At 41.4% G+C, this 19,945-nt stretch overlaps 1 protein-coding gene across 1 annotated transcript; it reads right to left on the reverse strand.

Annotated features, from left to right (window-relative positions):
* Positions 1-11,138: 11,138 nt before the first annotated feature.
* On the reverse strand, positions 11,139-19,367 carry atf3 (activating transcription factor 3). Its single transcript, XM_080454206.1, has 4 exons — positions 19,242-19,367; positions 16,774-17,029; positions 15,876-15,983; positions 11,139-14,881 (listed from the first exon to the last, which is right to left on the reverse strand). The coding sequence occupies exons 2-4, from the start codon at positions 17,020-17,022 to the stop codon at positions 14,528-14,530; spliced, it is 711 nt and encodes a 236-aa protein (XP_080310332.1). The 5' UTR covers positions 17,023-17,029; positions 19,242-19,367; the 3' UTR covers positions 11,139-14,527.
* Between the last annotated feature and the right edge of the window lie 578 nt (positions 19,368-19,945).

The raw sequence follows: 19,945 nt of genomic DNA on the forward strand, positions 1-19,945 counted from the left end.
CCAAAAGCTCATGTAAGGTCACTGTTTTATTAAATCTTTAAGCGCAAAAGACGTGTGCCACTTGTTTTCGGAGATGTGATGGTGGGTAGCTGCTGGAAAACAGCACTTTTTAGAAGGCCGGAGACATCCTGTGTGCTTTGTGTGCATTTACATGCACAGATTACTGGGAATAATGAGATTATGGCAATGATTCGATTGAAGCGTTCATACTGAATAGCATTAATGCAATCATGTCATGACATATTTCATTCAAAACCGAGGTTGCTGCTTAAACCTGTTGTAGCTGGCCCACCAACCAACCAATACAATTATATTGAAGGGATAGTTCACCCCAAAAAAAAAATTTCTATCGATGGACCCCATGGAGACTTGAATTCATGGATATCTTATTGTTTTTGTCGCATTCCTAAGCCAATAATTTGATGACCAGTGGACCGGTAGGCAGCAGTTCCGGTAGGAGATACAAAGGAGACTGGACGGTTCCCGCCCAAAATGGGTTAAATTGCCAAGGCAATAGCCTTAAAGCCAAAAATATGTGCCAAACCTCTCATTTTTGGTAGTTTTCCGTTTCCCTTTAATATTTATCATTTACATTATGAGAGATAACTAAGAGAAGGGATTACATCCTAGGCCAATCAAGGAGCTCAGTTGTACTGAAGGCCTACAACTAGTTACTTATCTTTAGCCATTCCCGACATCAGACTATTGAACTGTCCTTTCCCCGAAACAGAAATTGCAACATTTTATTGCTTCATACAATGACCATAATAGGTTCAGAATATCGAGGCTCTGTAACTGAAAGTGTAGTGAATGACTGAGATAAGAAGGTAAATCCCCGCCTATTAGACACAGCACAGTGGACATTGCATGAGTAACAGCAGGAAATAGTGCGAGGGAGGGCAGAGGCCAGTGTTGCCAGATTCTGTGAGAGAAATAAGCAACAAGGTCTAGGAAAACAAGCCCAAAAGAAGCGACTATATGGCCACGTGAGCACTTTAAACTATATACTGTATACATTGGCCATTTGAAAATAGACGATCTACAAGCTCACAACGTGTCGCGATACGATGAATTGTGAGCTTGTAGATCTGCTATTTTCAAAAAAATCTTGAAATAAAATGTGGAATATTTGGAATATATATTTTGGAACACTATTATCTGATATGGGGCCCCCTGGCACAAAACATTTTCAGATGGAGGTTAGGGACAAATACATACAAATTTGGGGGGTCCATGACATGAAAATATTTGAGAACCACTGGTTTAAATAATAATAAAAAATTGGAAGCGAGCCCAGATAAGCAACGGCACTTAAAAAACAAGCTAAAAAAAAACACAACCCGCAACAAACCAATATTTACAAGGAACATACAGAAAAAGAAGCCCAAAGTCGCTTATAATAAGCGGACATGGCAACACGGGCAGATGAGGCCATTCAAAGGAAGTATAATTACGTCATACGTTCTGAGGAATACACTTTGGGATGATGCGCATGCACACAAACAAAAGAACGTTTTAAGTAGGCCTACACATGTTGTGTAGGCACTAGGCAGGATGTTTTGATTCATTCTGCAATCTGCTTCTATGTTTTTACTCATTTGAGTAATGCCTGTTGTCATCTGAAGAGGACATCCTGGGCTTTCCAGTGATGTCACAGGTGTGGTGATGATGGTGGGACCATGCTGACAACTTCAAGGTTCTTCGAACACAAGGGTTCCCAAACTTTTCAGGCCGCGACCCCGCAATATAATCACATTTGAACCCTGACAAGCACTTGGAATTGTAGGCATTACATTTAGTTTGACTCGGTTCCACAGATAAACGTTGTGAAAATAGCCAATCTAGAAGCTCACAACGCCTCGCAGTTACGTTATATTTGGCCAATTTGGTATTTATAAGGTCTTACTCATTAAATTGTCACCTTAGAAATGTGCAGATAGCTTGTATACAATTATACTGTGTGTTGGGTTGTTTACTGTTGAGTGAGAAAACAATGCTTTTTTAAATCCATTTAAACCTATACTTTGACCCCCCAGGGGTCAGTCATTGGCCAAATCTGTTCTCTTAAAATAGCTGATCTACACAGCTCACAATGCATCCCAAACGTGATGCGTTGTGAGCTTGTAGATCTGTTCTTTTCAATGAACGTTCACCCCAGAATAGAGATGCTAGGGTTCATGTGCTTAAGAGGTAAATTAATCAAATATTCAAAAAAGTTATTGACGGACTAATCAATTATGCAAAAAAAATCTTCATTTGAAGGCCAGATACATAGGCCTACTGCCATGTAAACTACAACTTTGTGTAGAGTGCATGTTGCTGTAGATCCGTGGTACCCAAACGTTTTAGCTCAAGACCCAAAAGAGAAATTAGAAGTTTGCCCGGGACCCAAACCAGTGAAAATAGCAGATCTACAAGCTCACAACACGTTGCTTCGCACCACATTGTGTGCTTGTAGATCTGCCATTTTCACTACTTCTCAGACTTTAAAAAAAAATATTTACGGAAATGATTAGATTTTTTTCATTTTACTTATGAAATACTTTTGAAAAATCCGTTGTTATGTATCCATGGCATCGTGCACATGGTCATGTTTAAGCTCCGCCCTCTTGCATGCACTCCTTCACAGACTTCCAGGGAACTCTGTCTTTATTTAGTTTCCTGTGAAGTTCTTCAGAAACATCCCGCCAAGCCGCAAGGTTCTGAAAGTGGGGGGTCCTTGGGGAGGGAGGTTCCATGCAAAAATAGTTAACATAGCATCACAAACCCTTTTCAGATAGAGAGTCTGTGGCCAAATACATCAGTTTGGGGGTCCTTGACAACGTTTGAGGACCGCCCTCCTTGCATGCACTCCTTCCTTCACAGACTTCCAGTGAACTCTATCTATATCCAAGTTTCCTGAGAAGTTCTTCCGTAAACGGGTGGCAAGCCCACGCCTATACAGCAAGTTAGCACAAATAAGCTATTATACTGGTCACAGATTATTATGACACTGCGTTGCAAATACTGTACTCTTTCCTGCTCGTTGCATCATCAGCGTTCCCTGGTCATGAACTGAGGGCATGACAAAGTTTCTCCTTTTTCTCTCTGTCAATGCATTTTAGTCAGTGGTGTAAAGTAACTAAGTAAATTTACTCTCGTACCATTTTGATATATTTTTTACTTTACAGGAGTATTTCTCATTTTCAATACTTTTTACTTCTACTCCACTATGTTTCAGAGGCAAATATTGTGCTTTTACTCCACTACAATTAGGCCTTTTTGAAAATGTGAATTACTAGTTACTTTGTAGATTTAGATTATTATTACAAAACATAGTCATACGCTAACCACTTCAGCCCTATATTTCGGCCATTTGAAAATAGCATTTTTTACACATTTTGAACTTGTGAAATGGGACATTCTGCACAATGAGTACTTTTGGTTCTTTAAGTATATTTTGATGCTGATACTTTTTTACTTTTACTCAAGTTCTCTGTTTCTCAACTCCCTCTCTCTCTCTCTCTCTCTCTCTCTCTCTCTCTCTCTCTCTCTCTCTCTCTCTGTCTGTGTGTGTGTGTGTGTGTGTGTGTGTGTGTGTGTGTGTGTGTGTGTGTGTGTGTGTGTGTGTGTGTGTGTGTGTGTGTGTGTGTGTGTGTGTGTGTGTGTGTGTGTGTGTGTGTGTGTGTGTGTGTGTGTGTGTGACTGTGCGCCCTTGTTAACCAATTTCCATAGAACCTGACAGCCACGTTCTCATTCAAACCTGCAGGTTTGAGGCCACGGTCAAACTACAGATGTATTTTTTGGCTTTTATGGCCAAAGCTAAAATCTAAAATGACACAGATGCTTTCCCGGTTTTTAAAGCACTTATCAAGACAAAGTCACAAAGTGATTTAATATGTTTTTTAAGTGTTTGGCAAGAAGACACTGATTTATCAAGCCTTAGCTCCGTGTGAGGATGGTAAGCAGTCAGACCTGGAGTGAATCAAACTAATTAAGACAAAGAGGTAGGTGTGACGACGCACATGTTGGTTGTGTATCAAGTTAATTAATACACAAAATAAATCAGCCATCCCCCCCCCCCCCCCCCACACACACACACACACACACACACACACACATTACATTACATTACAGTCATTTAGCAGACGCTTTTATCCAAAGCGACTTACAATAAGTGCATTCAACATAGGTAGGGGGAACGAAACTACTAATCACCAGAAGTGCATTTCCTGCAAAAACAAGCAACCAAGAGTATACCTAGCGCTAAGGTAAAAGTGCAATATATCAGCTACCTGCTTTCTTAAACAGATGAGACAAAATAGCAAAATCAAATGAGCACGAGCTAAAACAAATAAGTGTATCGACTAAACAAGATCCAACAAAACAATACAAAAATAAAACAAGAGTTCGTACAACTAGTTAACAACAAGTAGGCCAGGCAAAGAGGAAGGGTAGTGTTTCCTGAAGAGGTGGGTTTTCAGCCTGCGGCGAAAGATGGGCAGTGACTCTGCTGTCCTGACATCAGTGGGAAGTTCATTCCACCACTGTGGGGCCAGAACAGAAAAAAGTTGTGACCGTGTCGATCGACCAGAAGGACCCTTGTGTGACGAGGCAATCAGTCGCCCCGAGGTGGCAGACCGAAGTGGTCGGGCAGGGGTGTAGGCAACGACCATAGCCCGGAGGTAAGAAGGAGCTGTTCCTTTCACTGCCCTATAGGCTAGCACCAGGGTTTTAAACTGAATGCGAGCCGCTACGGGGAGCCAGTGTAGAGAACGGAGAAGGATGGTTGTGTGGGAGAACTTGGGGCGGTTGAACACCAGACGAGATGACAAGAGCCTGGATGAGCATGGGCTGCCTTCTCCGTGAGGAAGGGGCGAATCCTCCTGATGTTGTAGAGGAGGAATCTGCAGGACCGTGTCACTGATGCGATGTTAGCCGAGAACGACAGTTGATCGTCCAAGGTCACACCCAGATTCTTCGCAGTCCGAGTTGACGTCACCACAGCATTATCAATGGTGATGGCCATGTCTCGGTGCGGACAGCCCTTCCCCGGGAGGAACATCAGCTCGGTCTTGTCCAAGACCGAGCACACACGCACGCACGCACGCACGCACGCACGCACGCACGCACGCACGCACGCACGCACGCACGCACGCACGCACGCACGCACGCACGCACGCACGCACACACACACACACACACACACACACACACACACACACACACACACACATTCAGGAGGAAGAGACTGTCATACAAGTCTTTTATCTGGTCTTACATCTTGAGAGTCACTTTTTTCAGGGTGTTTTTTTTTTTCAGGGTGCCTCAAATGGGCTTGGTTTTCAGGTTAGGATTTATAGGCACAGGTGAAACATCCTAAACCTAACCCTAAAAACCCTAAGGTGAGTGGGACACATAGCACAGGAGAACATAGAACTTGGGGAACATAATGACCTTATGATCTTAATATGTCCTTGTGGCTAAGTAAGTAACTACCATTACGGCTACAACTAAGGCGTGGCAAGCAGTACTTTATGTCGTTACTTGGAAATAGAGAACTTCGAGCCAATTAGCTCAAAGTTCTCTATTTCCAAGTAACAGAACCTTGACTGAACTCTGTCTTATACCTTTGAGCCTCTCACATATGGTTTCAATGTCTTTTATGATCTGGATGTATTCCTGAGATGACAAATGAACATGCCTGAACAAGTTTGTTCAGACATATAGACTGGGATTAATAAGACGGCAAGGTTTTTGGCAACAGATCTGCCGTTGTTGGATCAAGGATCAGGTGATCTGGACCAATTATGAGACTTTAGTTTCTGTTTTGCCATGAGTTCAATTGAGTTCTATCGTTAGGGGGCGGCCATAGCTGAGTTATGGCCGCCAAATGGCTGCTCACTGCTCCTAGTTGTTAGGATGGGTAAAAGGCAGAAGACAAATTTCACCTATGTGCATATATATATATATATATATATACATATATAATGTGACACACAACACCCCAAAGGAGTGGGGATTATTATATTATAAAACATGTATTTGACATGCCGTGTTTAAATCTGGCAGGCTGTTAACTAAACATGTTTGCTGGGTGATTGTTGAGCTTTTCCAAGAGCCCCAACAAGATGTGACTAACTAACTAACTAACCCTAGAAAATCTATTTAAATTTTAAAATCAAAATAGTTTGTTAGATTATTTTCAACTTTTAAGTTTAATATTTACGAGTTATGTAAATTTCAAAAAAAATTCTTACTTATTTAGGCTTTGTATAAATTATAAATTTGTACCACTTTTTTGTGATGTTATATTAATGTGGGTAAACAACCCACCGAATCAGATTACTTATACTATTCACTTTATTCTTGGCCCTTCACCAGGGCGGTACCATTGCCCCCTACACAGTGGGAGTGGCCAGGAACAAGGTGAATACCGTCTATTCTTACATTATGCTACTAAACCACTTAATGGGGAATACCACTCATTTTCAACATTGAACTATGTCTTTAATACACCTTGAAGCTGTTGTGTGGAAATAAGAAACCCCCCCCCCCCCCCTTCTATGTTGCCTAGAACTGGATAATTGATTGAGGTCATGTGATACGCAAGGTGTACTTTTGGCTGAGGAGCCATTAAAGACATAGTCCAATGTTGAAAATGAGTGGTATACCCCCCTTTAAGCCCTATTTTATACTTCATCTGGCAATAGTATCGTAAAAATAGTTGATCTACAAGCTCTCAACTTGTTGCATTATGATGTGTTGTGCAGCTTGTATATCTGCAATGTATCCTTTTATTTTAATCTTCACCTGCAATAATGAAGATTAAAAGGTGTAATAGCTTTATGTAATTCCTGCCCTTCGGCAGTAAGAGCTACAGGAGGAGGTTAGGATGGAGAAAACAACAAATTGCTCAATGATATTTCGTCAGAGTGAGGATTCTTAAATGGTCACATTGCTCATCCTGGTACCATCTCTGCTTGGAACCTGTTGACCTGCTACTCTGTGGTATAAAGTAATTTACTCAAGTACTGTACACGTTTGAGGCAGTTTTTAATACTTTTACTTCCACTCTTCATTACATTTCAAATGTCAAATATTGAACTTTTTACTCCTTTACAATTATTTGAAAACTTGAATTTTGAAAACTTGTGAAATGGGGAGATTCTGCACAATGAGTACTTTTACTTTTGATACTTTAAGTACATTTTGATGCCAATACTTTTGTACTTTTACTCAAGTACATTTTGAATACCAAACCTTTGCTTGTAACACACTATTTTTACATTGTGGTATTGATACTTTTACTTGAGTAAAGAAATGGAGTAGGCTACTCCTTACACCACTTCTGCTAATCCAATGTGATGGAGCAGGGAGGAGCTGATGCAACATTACTGATGAATTGCACTCATTGTCAGAACACTGTGTCCTCCTTAAATTCCTGCTGTAAAGGTTTGATTAGGATGCAAGATTGGAATCATCCGTCCATAAAGTTGTCTGACTGTGTGCCAACAAGTGGAGAAATGAGTGCGACATCATCCTCTTGCATAACTCTGGCATCCCTGTTTTTGACAAAACACACTATATAGTTTTAGATAGCGAAAATAGATGATCTACAAGGTCATAACACATGATCACATCACTATGCAACGTGTTGTGAGCTTGTAGATCTGCTATTTTGTACCATATGACTAAGTATAAAATGGTTAAAATTCGCATACCCAGCTAACCCGACTGTGGCCAATAAATATCTAAATGAAAATGTGCTAAAAAAAAAAGACCATATCTATTATGAGCCTTTTCATGTTTTTTTTTAGAATGTACTTTTAGGCCTATTCCTTTGTTTTTGATCAACAGGAATTGTATCTTATGTTTTTCATAAGACACTGAACCCCTAATTGTTCCCGATGAGCAGGTTGGTGCCTAGCATGGTTTCCTCCGCCGTCGGTGTAAGAATGTGCGTGTGAATGTAAAGCGACTTGGATAAAGGTACTATATAAATGCACCATTTACCATTCTTGACATTAATTGCACGTTTCTTAATTTCTAGCCTGCGTTGACAGGTTCATTGATGTCTGTTTTCACACTAGTATTTATTCATCTGATCTTCTGTCAGGCAAAAAAACAGAACCATGCCTTCTGTGATGTTTCTATGACTGACACAAACGCTTAGATCAATGTCACCAATAAACCCTGAAAATCTTGTTATGATTACTAAATGGCCCATGCATCAAACGACATGAAAAAAAAGTGTTGTAACTTTCGACAGGCATTATCAATCCATGAGTCACGACTAAAGTACCAGGAATTCATCAAATACCATTAAACATGTTGAAACCTAGCCTTAGTGTGCTGTAAGCTACTGTAGGAGAACCCCACCCACATTCCGGCACTTTAATGAGGGTTGTAAATCTTAGTGATTTAAAAGCTATCATAGGGCTCCAATCTGATGGGCAGAGATGCCCATGACTTCTGTTTACCACCTTAACCCTGGCATATCGTTACTGTCAGGCAAAAACGCGGCACGAAGAGACGCGTTTTGAGTTTGTAGATCTGCTACTGTACTTTTGCTATTTTTTTAATGTGAATCCTGAAAAGTAACAGTTTTGGACATATGAGGTTTCCACCGGACAGAGACGATATATTTTGGGCAAATCTTCCTATAATCTTTCAATATCAATTTACGTACGACAAAGGGCTTAAAGGGATATGTTCACCCCCAAAATGACTTTTTTCCTATCGATTAGTCACCCCATGGAGACTTGAATTCATGGATATTTTTTTGTTTTTGTCGCATTCCTAAGCCAATTATTTGATGACCGGCAGCGGTTCCGGTAGGAGACACAAAGAGTCTCCTTTGTATCTCCTACCGGAACCGCTGCCTACCGGTCCGCTGGTCATCACATTATTGGCTTAGGAATGCGACAAAAACTAAACAATATCCAGGAATGCAACATTACTGATGAATTGCACTCATTGTCAGAACACTGTGTACTCCTTAAAATCCTGTTGTAGAGGTTTGATTAGGATGCATGATTGGAAACATCCGTCTATGAAGTTCAATCGATAGAAAAAAAGTATATATTTTTGTGGGTGAACAATCCCTTTAACCACTTGGCCCCTATAAATGTGGTTGACGGTCTTCGCTCTACACTAAATATCTTCACAGAAAATAGCTGATCTACATGCTCACATCATTGTGAGCTTGTAGATCTGCAATTTCCGTGGACTGTTTTGCCCTACAATAGAGACGGCTATAGGGTTCATATGGGTAAGTGATTAAGTGGAAGCCAGGGGGGATGAGACTATACAATCTATTTTTGAGATCTCGTTCTAATCTACTGCACAAAGTAAAATACAGTGTTCATTTTACTCTGAAAGTGGGAAAATTAACAGTTCTTTACACTATCAGACTACTAATGTTGCTCCAGATACACTAGATCCAGTTACACTATGTTGCTCCAGATTGCATAGACTCTATAGGCTACTATAGAGCTTTCTCAGACTTGAGCATATGGACATGCGGCACGTTTCATTGACATTCCATCTGTCCATTCATTGATCCCTGTGTTGTTTTAGTGGGTTCAAAGTGGGTTCAAAGTGGGTTTTTAGTAATACAATGTTTTGCTCGTGGGGTGAGCTGTTATTTGCCTGGCATTTCACAACTTATCTTCACAGATAACAACAAACACATTGAGTCATCTGCTGCTACCGGCTGCAACAGCAAGCTACCTCTGTTCTACTCAGCGTTGCCAGATGTTGTGAGAGAAATAAGCAACCAATGTCTATGAAAACAAGCCCAAAAGAAGCGACTATAGGCCACATGAGCATTGTGAGCTTGTAGATCGGCTATTTTCAAAGAAATCTTGAAATAAAATGAAACATTCTAACAGCACAAATCTGGTATGGGGCTCGCCCTGGCACAAAACATCTTCAGATGGGGGTTAGGGACAAATACATATTAATCTGGGGGTCCATTACATGAAAATATTTGACAACCACTGGTTTGAATAGTAATAATAAAAAATTGGAAGCAGGCCCAAATACGTAACTACAGAAACAACCCCCCCCACCCCCCACCCCCAATATTTACAAGCAACTTTACAGAAAAACAAGCCCAAAGTCGCTCATAATAAGCAGACATGGCAACGCTGGTTCTACTGCCTCTCTCTCTCATTTTCGCTATTTCTCCTCTTCTCTCTTATCTCACACAGACTATATTACACTCTCACTTTCTCTCTCCCTCTCTGTCTCTCTGTCTCTCTGTCTCTCTGTCTCTCCCTTGCCAACAACTGTTTTCTTTGTTTGTTATATTTCTCTGTCCCTCCTTCTTTTACTACTGTGTAACTAGTAACTACACAGTGCAACATTATCTCTCTCACCACCTCTCTGTCCCTGTGTGTTAGTCAGCATGCCCTGGCATGTGCCTCAAGTCGAACCCGCAACCACAGCTGATGTTTGTTCCTCAACGGCTGCGAGTTTCGAGTTGCTGCACTCAAGGAACCTGCTGCTCGTGCTCAAACACGCGCGATAAAATGAAGCCCAGCCTCTACTTAAAGTAACCAAATTGAGAGAAACAAACAGACCCTTCTGAAACATGGTTCAGCAACCGGTGAAAAATGGGGCTACTAGACAGTATTTAAATAGCAGGTCTACAAGCTGTAGCTTGTAGACCTGCCATTTTTGCCGGGAAACACTGTGGTATGACGAAGTATAAATCGGCAATAACCGCTTAAGCCATACAGTATGTTATCGTCTCTGTTGGGTGTAAAACAAAAAAAAAGTCCAACTGTTACTTTTGAGGATTCAAAAGTAGCAGATCCTACAAGCGTTTCGAGCTTGCAGATCTGCTACTTTTGATGCTTTGGTGTGACACTGACTGTAGTATGATCAAGTAGGTCCGTTAATTTACAAAAAAAACACAAAGTTAAAATATGAAGATAAGCGGTTTCAGTTATATTTTGTCGTATGACAGCGTCTTGCGGCAAAGAAAATAGCCAATCTACGTACAAGCTCACAATTCACGTGCGTCGTGAGCATGTAGATGTGCTAATTTGGAAAACGTTTCACCTATAATGACATGGCAAAAATAGGGATGTGGTTATGAGACCAACAACAGTTCCTCTTTTGAGAAAATGACAACATGACAAGAGTAATCAATAATACATAGCTACATTTATTAACAAAGTATCAAAAACAGAAAAGGTGACAGAGATTGTGTAGACGGAAGTACATATTGGTATTAGCAGTGCGATTTTTCCACTTAGATACAGTGCATTCATTCATTTCTGGTATGCTATGTTTTAATACTCTAGCAATACTTCCATTGAGCAGCTACAGAAGAAAACAAAAAAAAACTCTCCTGGTAGAACTAGATACAATAGACTCAATTACTACTTTTGTGTGGCATCATCAACCAAAAACACTCAGTGCTTAGTACGTAGCTATCTTGTCAAAGACCTTCATTAAATAACACAAACTTGCACCACAGTAGGACATACTGTACACACACATACGAATACACAGACGCCTGCGTCTCTCACCCATCTCTAATTCATGCTTTCAACCAAACATAAGAAAATAAAAAAAAAATCCATCCTGTCTCGTGTTTTGAATACGAACACACAGAAATAAATCCTATAACCATTAATCAAAACCAGGCGTTGTCCAGAGTAGACCCATCATGAATCACGCCTTTGTGACAAGACATTCTTCAGAAATAATGGATAACCTCTGTTGCATTACATGCAAAAAGGGACAAAAGATTATCTTCGTGTCCTTGTCTCGCGTTTCCTCAGAGTTTCTGTTGATGCAATAAAGCCTCCCTTCGCGATTACGTAAGAAGCACTCCGCCACAGAGGGACACAGAGGGGGGTTTGACAAATATTTGGCAGTGAGCTTTAAGTACTTAAGTCTGGATAATGACACATATACACACACACACACACACACACACACACACACACACACACAGTAAAGTCCTCGTGTTAGTTTGATCCAGTTGTTAACTCCAGAGTGCGACCAAACATGTGTACACACTCTTAAGAGTTAAATTAACACTCTTAACGCACTGTGTACCATATCGTCCACGACGGGCAGAAACTTTAAACCAAATTTAAACTTTTTTATGTTTGTTTGTCATTTAATGCCCTACTTCCTCAGTGTCAAGAAACCGCATTCTGAGCTTGTAGATCTGCGACTTTTGAATTTGAACTGAAAAGTAACAGTTTTGGAGTTTTGGTTTCCACCCGACAGAGACGATATATATTTTTTTTTTACATACCACACTATCAGACATTTCAGACGATCCATAAAGAATGAAAGCCAACGTCACACGATCGATACCTAGCTACTGATATCTATAGTGAACACAACTTTCACACCAATTCTCAACAATAAATAATATATCACAAAACTAAAAAAAGCCCACACCTTTAGATGGCCCTTTCAGGGCCAAATAATTACTACATCAGCTGTTTACATACAAAGTAGCCTCTACAGTTAGGGCTGGGCCATATGGAAGAGTTATCAAATATCACAATATTTGACCAAATACCTCAATAACGATATTGTGGGGATGACTACTGACTCGTGCCATATCACCATATTACAATACCAGTCACATATCACGATATTGATAATACCGATAGATTGCCCAGCCATACCTGCAATCAATGCAATATAATGAGATTCGAAAGTAGAAAAAAAAAGATACAGTGAAAATACTGCGCACACAAAACAATCGGAACTTCACTTCGGTATGCCTGAAAGCAAAAGGTGTCTAAGGCCTGTATAGAATTGAGCACAGTGATACAGTGATAAATAACATATTCCAGACCACCATGACGCACACTTCCGTTTGCCGTAGGCGTACTAAATAGGGTTGGGATCCTAACGATCGGAATATTCCGGTTCCTTAAAGATTCCCTCTAGTACTACATGCAAACGGAGAGTGTGCGTCATCATTATACGTGTCATCGATGCAAAAACAAAGATGGCCGCATTCCTGTCGGACTCGTATAAAACTCACTGAGTTTCTTGGGACAACCTGACTTCTTTGTCACACCATTATGGAAATGATGCGACAGAAACATAGCAGTGAGTTCAACTTCTGTAGTCAGCGTGTCCTGAGTGGATATTAAGTTGTAGCAGCAGCTTTTTAGAAGTCTACAGTATGTACAATGAATTCCTTGAGTGTTCATTTAACCACATGAACCCCCAGCGTCCCTACATAGCCGATCTATAAGCTCACAACGTGTTGCACCGCGAATAAAGACATTTCTATCCCGTTTTCCCTCAACACTAAACTATATTATAGTGTTGAGAGAACAAGAGGAGGCCTAATATACTGTATATCCCTATAGTATAGACCTAAGTCTATAAGGGTTTCAGTGGTTAATTCTCTGCAAGTTTGTACAAATGGATAAATCAACACTTGAGGATTTTACTGTGTGTCTTATAATGGCAAGGCAGCTGGGGGAAAACGGCCTACAAACTAACAGCAAGCTACACAGTGGTTACTGTATATAAATGTTCATATTCTAGTAGTCATAATGCTAAGTGGAAATACCATTGTCGTCGTTAACGAAAGGGATTTTGCAGCTTGTACAGTGGCATGCACGCACATCCATACATACACCCGCGCACACACACACACACACACACACACACACACACACACACACACACACACACACACACACGCATACTATATCGTTCTCCCTCAACAAACGTTCCATCTCAGGTGAACTTCTGTGCCTTGCTCACCTTGAAATCATGCTTTGGTACCAATTCAGAGTTTAAGAGTTGCAATCCATAACCTTTTATGTTCAAAACCGGGATTTGAACCTGTGTCTCCGGCTTTTGCGCTTATGTGCTTCCGGCAGTACCTTCCTTTCAACGGGTACATGTACTACCTGGATTTGGACCATGGGTCTAAATTTCTCAAATGGGATAGTTGGGAGATCACCTCCAACCACTGCAGATGTGCCAGTTATCTATTATAGACTATGTAGTAACATAGTCTACCATACAGATTGGTAAAAAAATAACATATATATTTTTTCAAATACGTTCTGGATTGCAGCTTTAACTCTTCAAAAACAGTAATGCACCTTTTCTATTATAAATGCATCGTAGTTTTTAGTTGTATTTTTGTTTTGTTGTCCACACAAAGGGGGCGGTGTTGGTGCTGTCTGTTCCCAGGGCACTTTGTGGTTCTCATTCAACCGTCAGCCACACTTCGTCGCCCCATCTAGCAGCTTAGCAGACAGCTAATGAAATAAAGACGTTTTTTCCCCCCAGGGCAGACACTTCTTTGACTTGGCTTGGCTTACATGTCTTTTTTCTCTTGGGAGACGGCTCCTCCTCCTCTGACTAAACGAGGCTCCTGAATGTGTGCTACATCATCAGTGGCAGCCTCTGGTTGTGGTGTTCAATACATAGATCAAAGTCTGTCAAAAGCAAACCACACACACACACACGCGTGCGCAAGCACGCACTCACTCACACAGTCCTGGACACACACACACCCACTCATAGCTGATCACACAAATGTCGAAACACCATGGCCGTGGCACTGCAAATGTCCGAGGGTAATAAGTCCTCCGTCCAGAGAGGGCGCTAGCGTGATGTCGGTGACTCCTCCGTCCGTGGAGCCGCCGCCGCCCAAGGCGGAGGAGGCGGAGATGTTGGTGAGGTTGTGGAGCTGCAGGGTGCTCTCCTTGATGTGCTGGATGAAGAGGTTTCGCTCGTCCTCGGGCGTCTGGCCGTTGACCGCGCGCACGATGCAGGTGGGCCGGTGCAGGTTGAGCATGTAGACCAGCTGCTGCTTCTGCTGCTTCAGCTCCTCGATCTGGGCCTTCAGCTCCGCATTGACCACCTCCAGTTTCTCTGACTCCTGCCGAGGGAGAGGAGGGAGGGAAGGGAATACAAATGAAATGTAATCTTAGCCACATTGACCCTGGCGTCCCCGTTTTAGGTATGGCATTATAGGCGGACATTTACAAAAAAGAAGTGTACTACATAAGGATGGGACGATATGAAGATTTCATATCACGATTACTGTGACAAAAATAATTGAGATTTATGATAATCAAAATATGCTTAAAACTCTTAAAATGCCACCTTTGTTAACCACTTGAACCGAGGCATCCATAGTCTGGGGTGGAACATTTGCTAAAAATAGCAGATCTACAAGCTCACAACGAGTCACGTTAGTCACGATGTGAGCTTGTAGATATGGCTTGTAGGTACGGATATGCAGCTCGGCAAATAAAAAGGTGAATTGATCCCAGTGTATGATCGGAGGACAATTTCACGATAAATTAAAATCTCTGCAATACGATTATTGTGGGCATTTATCATATAACGATAAACGATAATAACGTTTATCGTTCCATCCCTAGTAATACATGTGATGCATTGGGAGCTTATTGATTGGCTATTGTCGCACGACACTGACGTACAACAAAGTATAAAATAGGCCTTAAGTTTAACCTACCCCCCCCCCCCCCCCCCGACCTGCTAACTCACTGCACAGTAAAATCCTCGGTGTTAACTCTGAGTACATCTGTACCCGAACCCCGTTTGTACATGTTAGTGTACAAAACAAGGCAATTTAACACTGAGGATTTTACTGTCTAATCTAGTTCACTCTTCAAGATTGTATTGCTTACATCTCACACAAGAGTGACATTCTTTGGTTTCAGTTTCATTGCCACAACCATAGCAAAACAAATACAGAACAACAAGTAATCATAGCACCCTTTGAGGTACTTTTGAAGGTGTTGTCACTGTGTGTGCATGGGTCCCGCTTCTAAAACGGTCTCTGGGTGACATCAGCTAAACCAATTAAATAGGTACAAAACGTTATCTTTTGCCGTCAGCAATACCTTCTGTAAGCCGTCCGTCTTCTCCTTCTTCTTGTTGCGACACTTTGCAGCGGCAACCTTGTTCCTCTCCCTCCTCCTCTTCCGCCTGTCTGTTTCTTCTGTTGTCAGCTAAGAAAATGGAGGGGGAAAAAAATACAAATGGAAACTGTCAATGTTAACATCTGGAAGATTGCTACTAGGCCCCTGGACAGGAGCAACAACAACCTCCCCCCAAATATGTTTAAAACTTTGATTTGTATTGTTCTTGGTTGTCAACAACAGCAAGGTTTGAGTTGAATTAATAACTATATGCCATTTGCAAAATGAGCACAGTCTGCTTATACTTTTAACTATATTGGGTCTCTGCACCATCACAAACATTCTGCTTTTATCATTTTTTATGTAAAACAAGACAGGATATAATAACAGCACGTCTTAAAAGTCCTTAAATTGTCACTTCACTGTCATCTGGGGACCCCCCCAAAAATAAATCATGTGGAGACCCCCCTAGGGGTCCCGACCCACAGGTTGAGAACCACTGCTCTAAGGGTCCATTTGGAACACCGTGTGCTGCACTACGAGCTTGTAGATCTGCTATTTTTGAAAGATCGAGAAAATGTGCGCAAATTCATATATTTATATTCTTTTAAAGCGAACATTTTTAACTCAAATCCTTGCTTCTGGGGGGTCCCTGGAACAGAATATTTTGAGATGGGGGTCCGCGGCAAAATACATATAATTGTGGGGGTCCTTGACATGAAAAAGTTTGAGCACCACTGATATAGAAACATAAGTTTTTCAGAAAACCGTTTAGATTTAGAAGACATTTGTAAGAATCGGCCTCAGGTCTTAATAGGTCAAACATTGTCAAGGGGATAACTAGTCTTGAAGAGGTTTAGCCTGCCTACTAGTGCCTTACCACTCTCCTGGCCCCGCCCCGCTTGCCGGTTCTCTCGGAGCTGGAGCTGCCGCAGTCGGAGCTCAGGTCGGCGCTGAGGCCGTTGGAGAGCCGCCGCGTCTGGATGGCGAGCCGCAGCTCGTCCTTGACCAGCGGCGTGAAGTTGGTGAAGTCGTCCAGGGTGAGCGTCCCCGGCGGGGACAGGCACGGCACCAGGGCCGAGCAGCTGATGTCGGCCAGCGAGGGACCGCCCGTGTGCTGCAGCATCATTTTCAATCTGAAACCGACACGAACAACTGAAAGTTAGTTTTAGACCCGAGGTGGACTGTGGACCATGATTGTACAAGAAAGAGTTGCTGGGGTGGAGCATAGGCACAGAAACGAAACCAAACATCAAGTCATGTTTTTTTCAGTTGCTTGGTGGTCGTGTTGGTCAGTAGTTCTCAACCTGTGGGTTGGGACCCCCAGGGGGGTCCCCACATGATTTTTTTTGGGGGGGAGGGGGGGGAATACCATTACTGCATCAAAAGTCAACAACAAACTATACTATAAAAACTGGTCAAACGTTGGCCAAATTGTCAAATAATTTAAGAAAGAGGCACATTTTTTTAAATAGCCGATCTACAAGCTCACGCGTTGTGTAATGCCTCAACTCGACTACATTCCAAGTGCTTATCAGGGAAGGGGGTCCCCAGTTCAAATATTATTATTTTGGGGGGTCCCCAGTACAAATATGATCATTTTGGGGGGTCACGGCCTGTAAAGGTTGAGAACCACTGATGTTGGTAAGCAGGGGCGCCGATATTTATAAGCTCTAGCTCAAAAAAATGATGAGGTGCTCCTCATTTCACCTGGGTGCTTTAGCCCCGAGGCACCCACAGTATCGGCGCCCTTGTTGGTAAGTAACAGGAAGAGTGAGCACCTCGTGTATAATTTTTTAAAATATTTTTTAAACATTTTGCACAAAATAGCACATTTTAAAAATGGAGGGTCCCTGACCCTAATAGTGCCCACTCTTCTTGTAATGTCCTTCATATCAAGCAAGTCAGACTCGATCAAATACATCTATGATAATCTTGAATTGATCCATAAGGCTCAGCAGCATAGACACAGAATGAAACCAAACACATCAGTCATAATGTTTTCAGCTGTTTCATCATGTTTATGTAATGTTACATCACACACAAACATGACTCCAGAAGCAACAACAAAAGTTGAAAACAAAGTTTTAAAGTAACAAGGAGGGAAGGAATTAATTCCACGCAATGAATATTACACAACAGAACAATGAGTTTATAACTAGTTTATAACTAGTCAATTAACATTACATTTACACAATGTGTGGAATAACCTAATTATCGCTACAGATGCCAATACAAATTTAACATGTATTTCTATTAAAAAATAGGGCACCCATATGAAAAATACCAGTGGTGTAGAGTAACTTGAGTAAGTACATTTACTCAAGTACTGTACTTAAGTAAAATGTTTAGGTATTGTTTACTTTACTGGAGTATTTCCAATTTTCAATACTTTTACTTCTACTCCACAACAGCTCAGAGGAAAATATTGTTCTTTTACTCCACTACAATTATTTGAAAACTTTAGTTACTAGTTACTTTGCAGATATAAATCATTATATCATAAAACATCCATGAACCACTTTAGCCCTATTTTATACATGCTATTTGAAAATAGCCCATCTACAGCTTGTAGATCTGCTATTTTCAAACATGTTTAGCACTTTCACTTTTGGTACTTTAAATATATTTTAATGCCAATACTTTTGTACTTTTACTCAAGTAACATTTTGAGCACAGGCCTTTTTACTTGCAACAGAGTGGTGGTTTATATTGTGGTATAGCTACTTTTACTTAAGTAAAATATCTGACTACCTCTTTCACCACTGCGAAATACTCTAACATAACATACAATTAGTATTTGTTTTTTAAACAGCCCAAATGAGCCCCCCAAAAAGAAACTCAAAACTAAGTATAGCCAGTACTTTTCAATCGTATGTGTAAACTGTAACAGTATTATAGGCTACAGCACCAATACAACATGTTTTTTAAAAGCCAACAGGGTCGAGACAGTGAAATAAACCTTAGTTTAATTCACAAAACACGTCTATAAACGTTATTATCATAATTATTCGAGGTGTCACGGTTTTATGTCGCTTGTTCAGTTGTTCTGTCCACGCAACAGAACGCTCGAGCGAGAACACACGATTATATCGCGACAGTAGTCTCGCTCGCGCTCCAAAAAGAGCAGATCTACAAGCTATCAACGCGTCGCGAAGCGACGCGTTGATAGCTTGTAGATCCGCTCTTTTTGGGGGCGCGCAGAGCGAACAGGACAACGAACGCAGAGGGAAACACCGATATCGCTCCGCAGCCGATACCGCTCTCTCTCTCTCGTCGTATACCACTCCGCCGCACTACAAACAAACAAACCCTCTCTCTATATATATAACTCAAATAAAAACGTACCTGATAATTCTTAGACTTCAAGTAGAATAAGGGAAAGAATCCTCCTCTTTCTCACCGGGTTCAACCTTGAATAATTCAGTTTTAAACGTGTCTCCTCTCCTCTTCCTCCTCCGCTCTGTAGTAAAGTTACAGTTTGTGGCCGGAGCGTTGCATCACCCTCTTTTTATAACAGCCAGCCTGTGAGCCCGGCGTGGTCCGCTGCTGCTACGTCACTGAGGGTCCCGCCCCCTCACACTCCTCCCTCCTCTCTGCTGTCAGTCAGGGCAGGGGGGGGGGGTGACGTCATCCTATTTATAGAAGGCTTATTTGGCCGGTGATGCAATCCTCGAGCCTCCCTGTCCCTCCTCCTCCTCCCCGTGTAGTTGTGTTCTGTTCTGCCATAACAGGACAGCAGGCGAGCCCCCCTCCCCTCCCCAAATTCAATCCCCTCACATCACGTCACATCACATCACCATCGAGTGATGTAAAGTAACTAAGTACATGTTGCCTAACTCAAGTACTGTACTATAGTAACATTTTGAGGTATTATTTACTTTACTGGAGTATTTCCAAATTTCAAACTTGTGAAATGGGACACCTTCTATTTTTGGTAGCCTACTTTTAAGTACATTTTGATACCAATACTTTTGTAGTTGTACTCAAGAAATTTTTTAATTCCGGACTTTTACTTGTATTTCTACATTGCAGTATTGATACTTTTACTT

This window comes from Gymnoscopelus braueri, assembly GCF_963280865.1.
Source record: "Gymnoscopelus braueri genome assembly, chromosome: 16".
In the NCBI taxonomy this organism is placed as follows: Eukaryota; Metazoa; Chordata; class Actinopteri; order Myctophiformes; family Myctophidae; genus Gymnoscopelus; species Gymnoscopelus braueri.

Coding starts and splice junctions, on each gene's coding strand:
- atf3 (XM_080454206.1), bottom strand. CDS start 17,022: ATGATGCTGCAGCACACGGGCGGTCCCTCGCTGGCCGACATCAGCTGC. Junction 15,984..16,773: donor GGGGCGGGGCCAGGAGAGTG/GTAAGGCACTAG, acceptor CCATTTTCTTAG/CTGACAACAGAAGAAACAGA. Junction 14,882..15,875: donor AGACGGACGGCTTACAGAAG/GTATTGCTGACG, acceptor CTCCCTCGGCAG/GAGTCAGAGAAACTGGAGGT.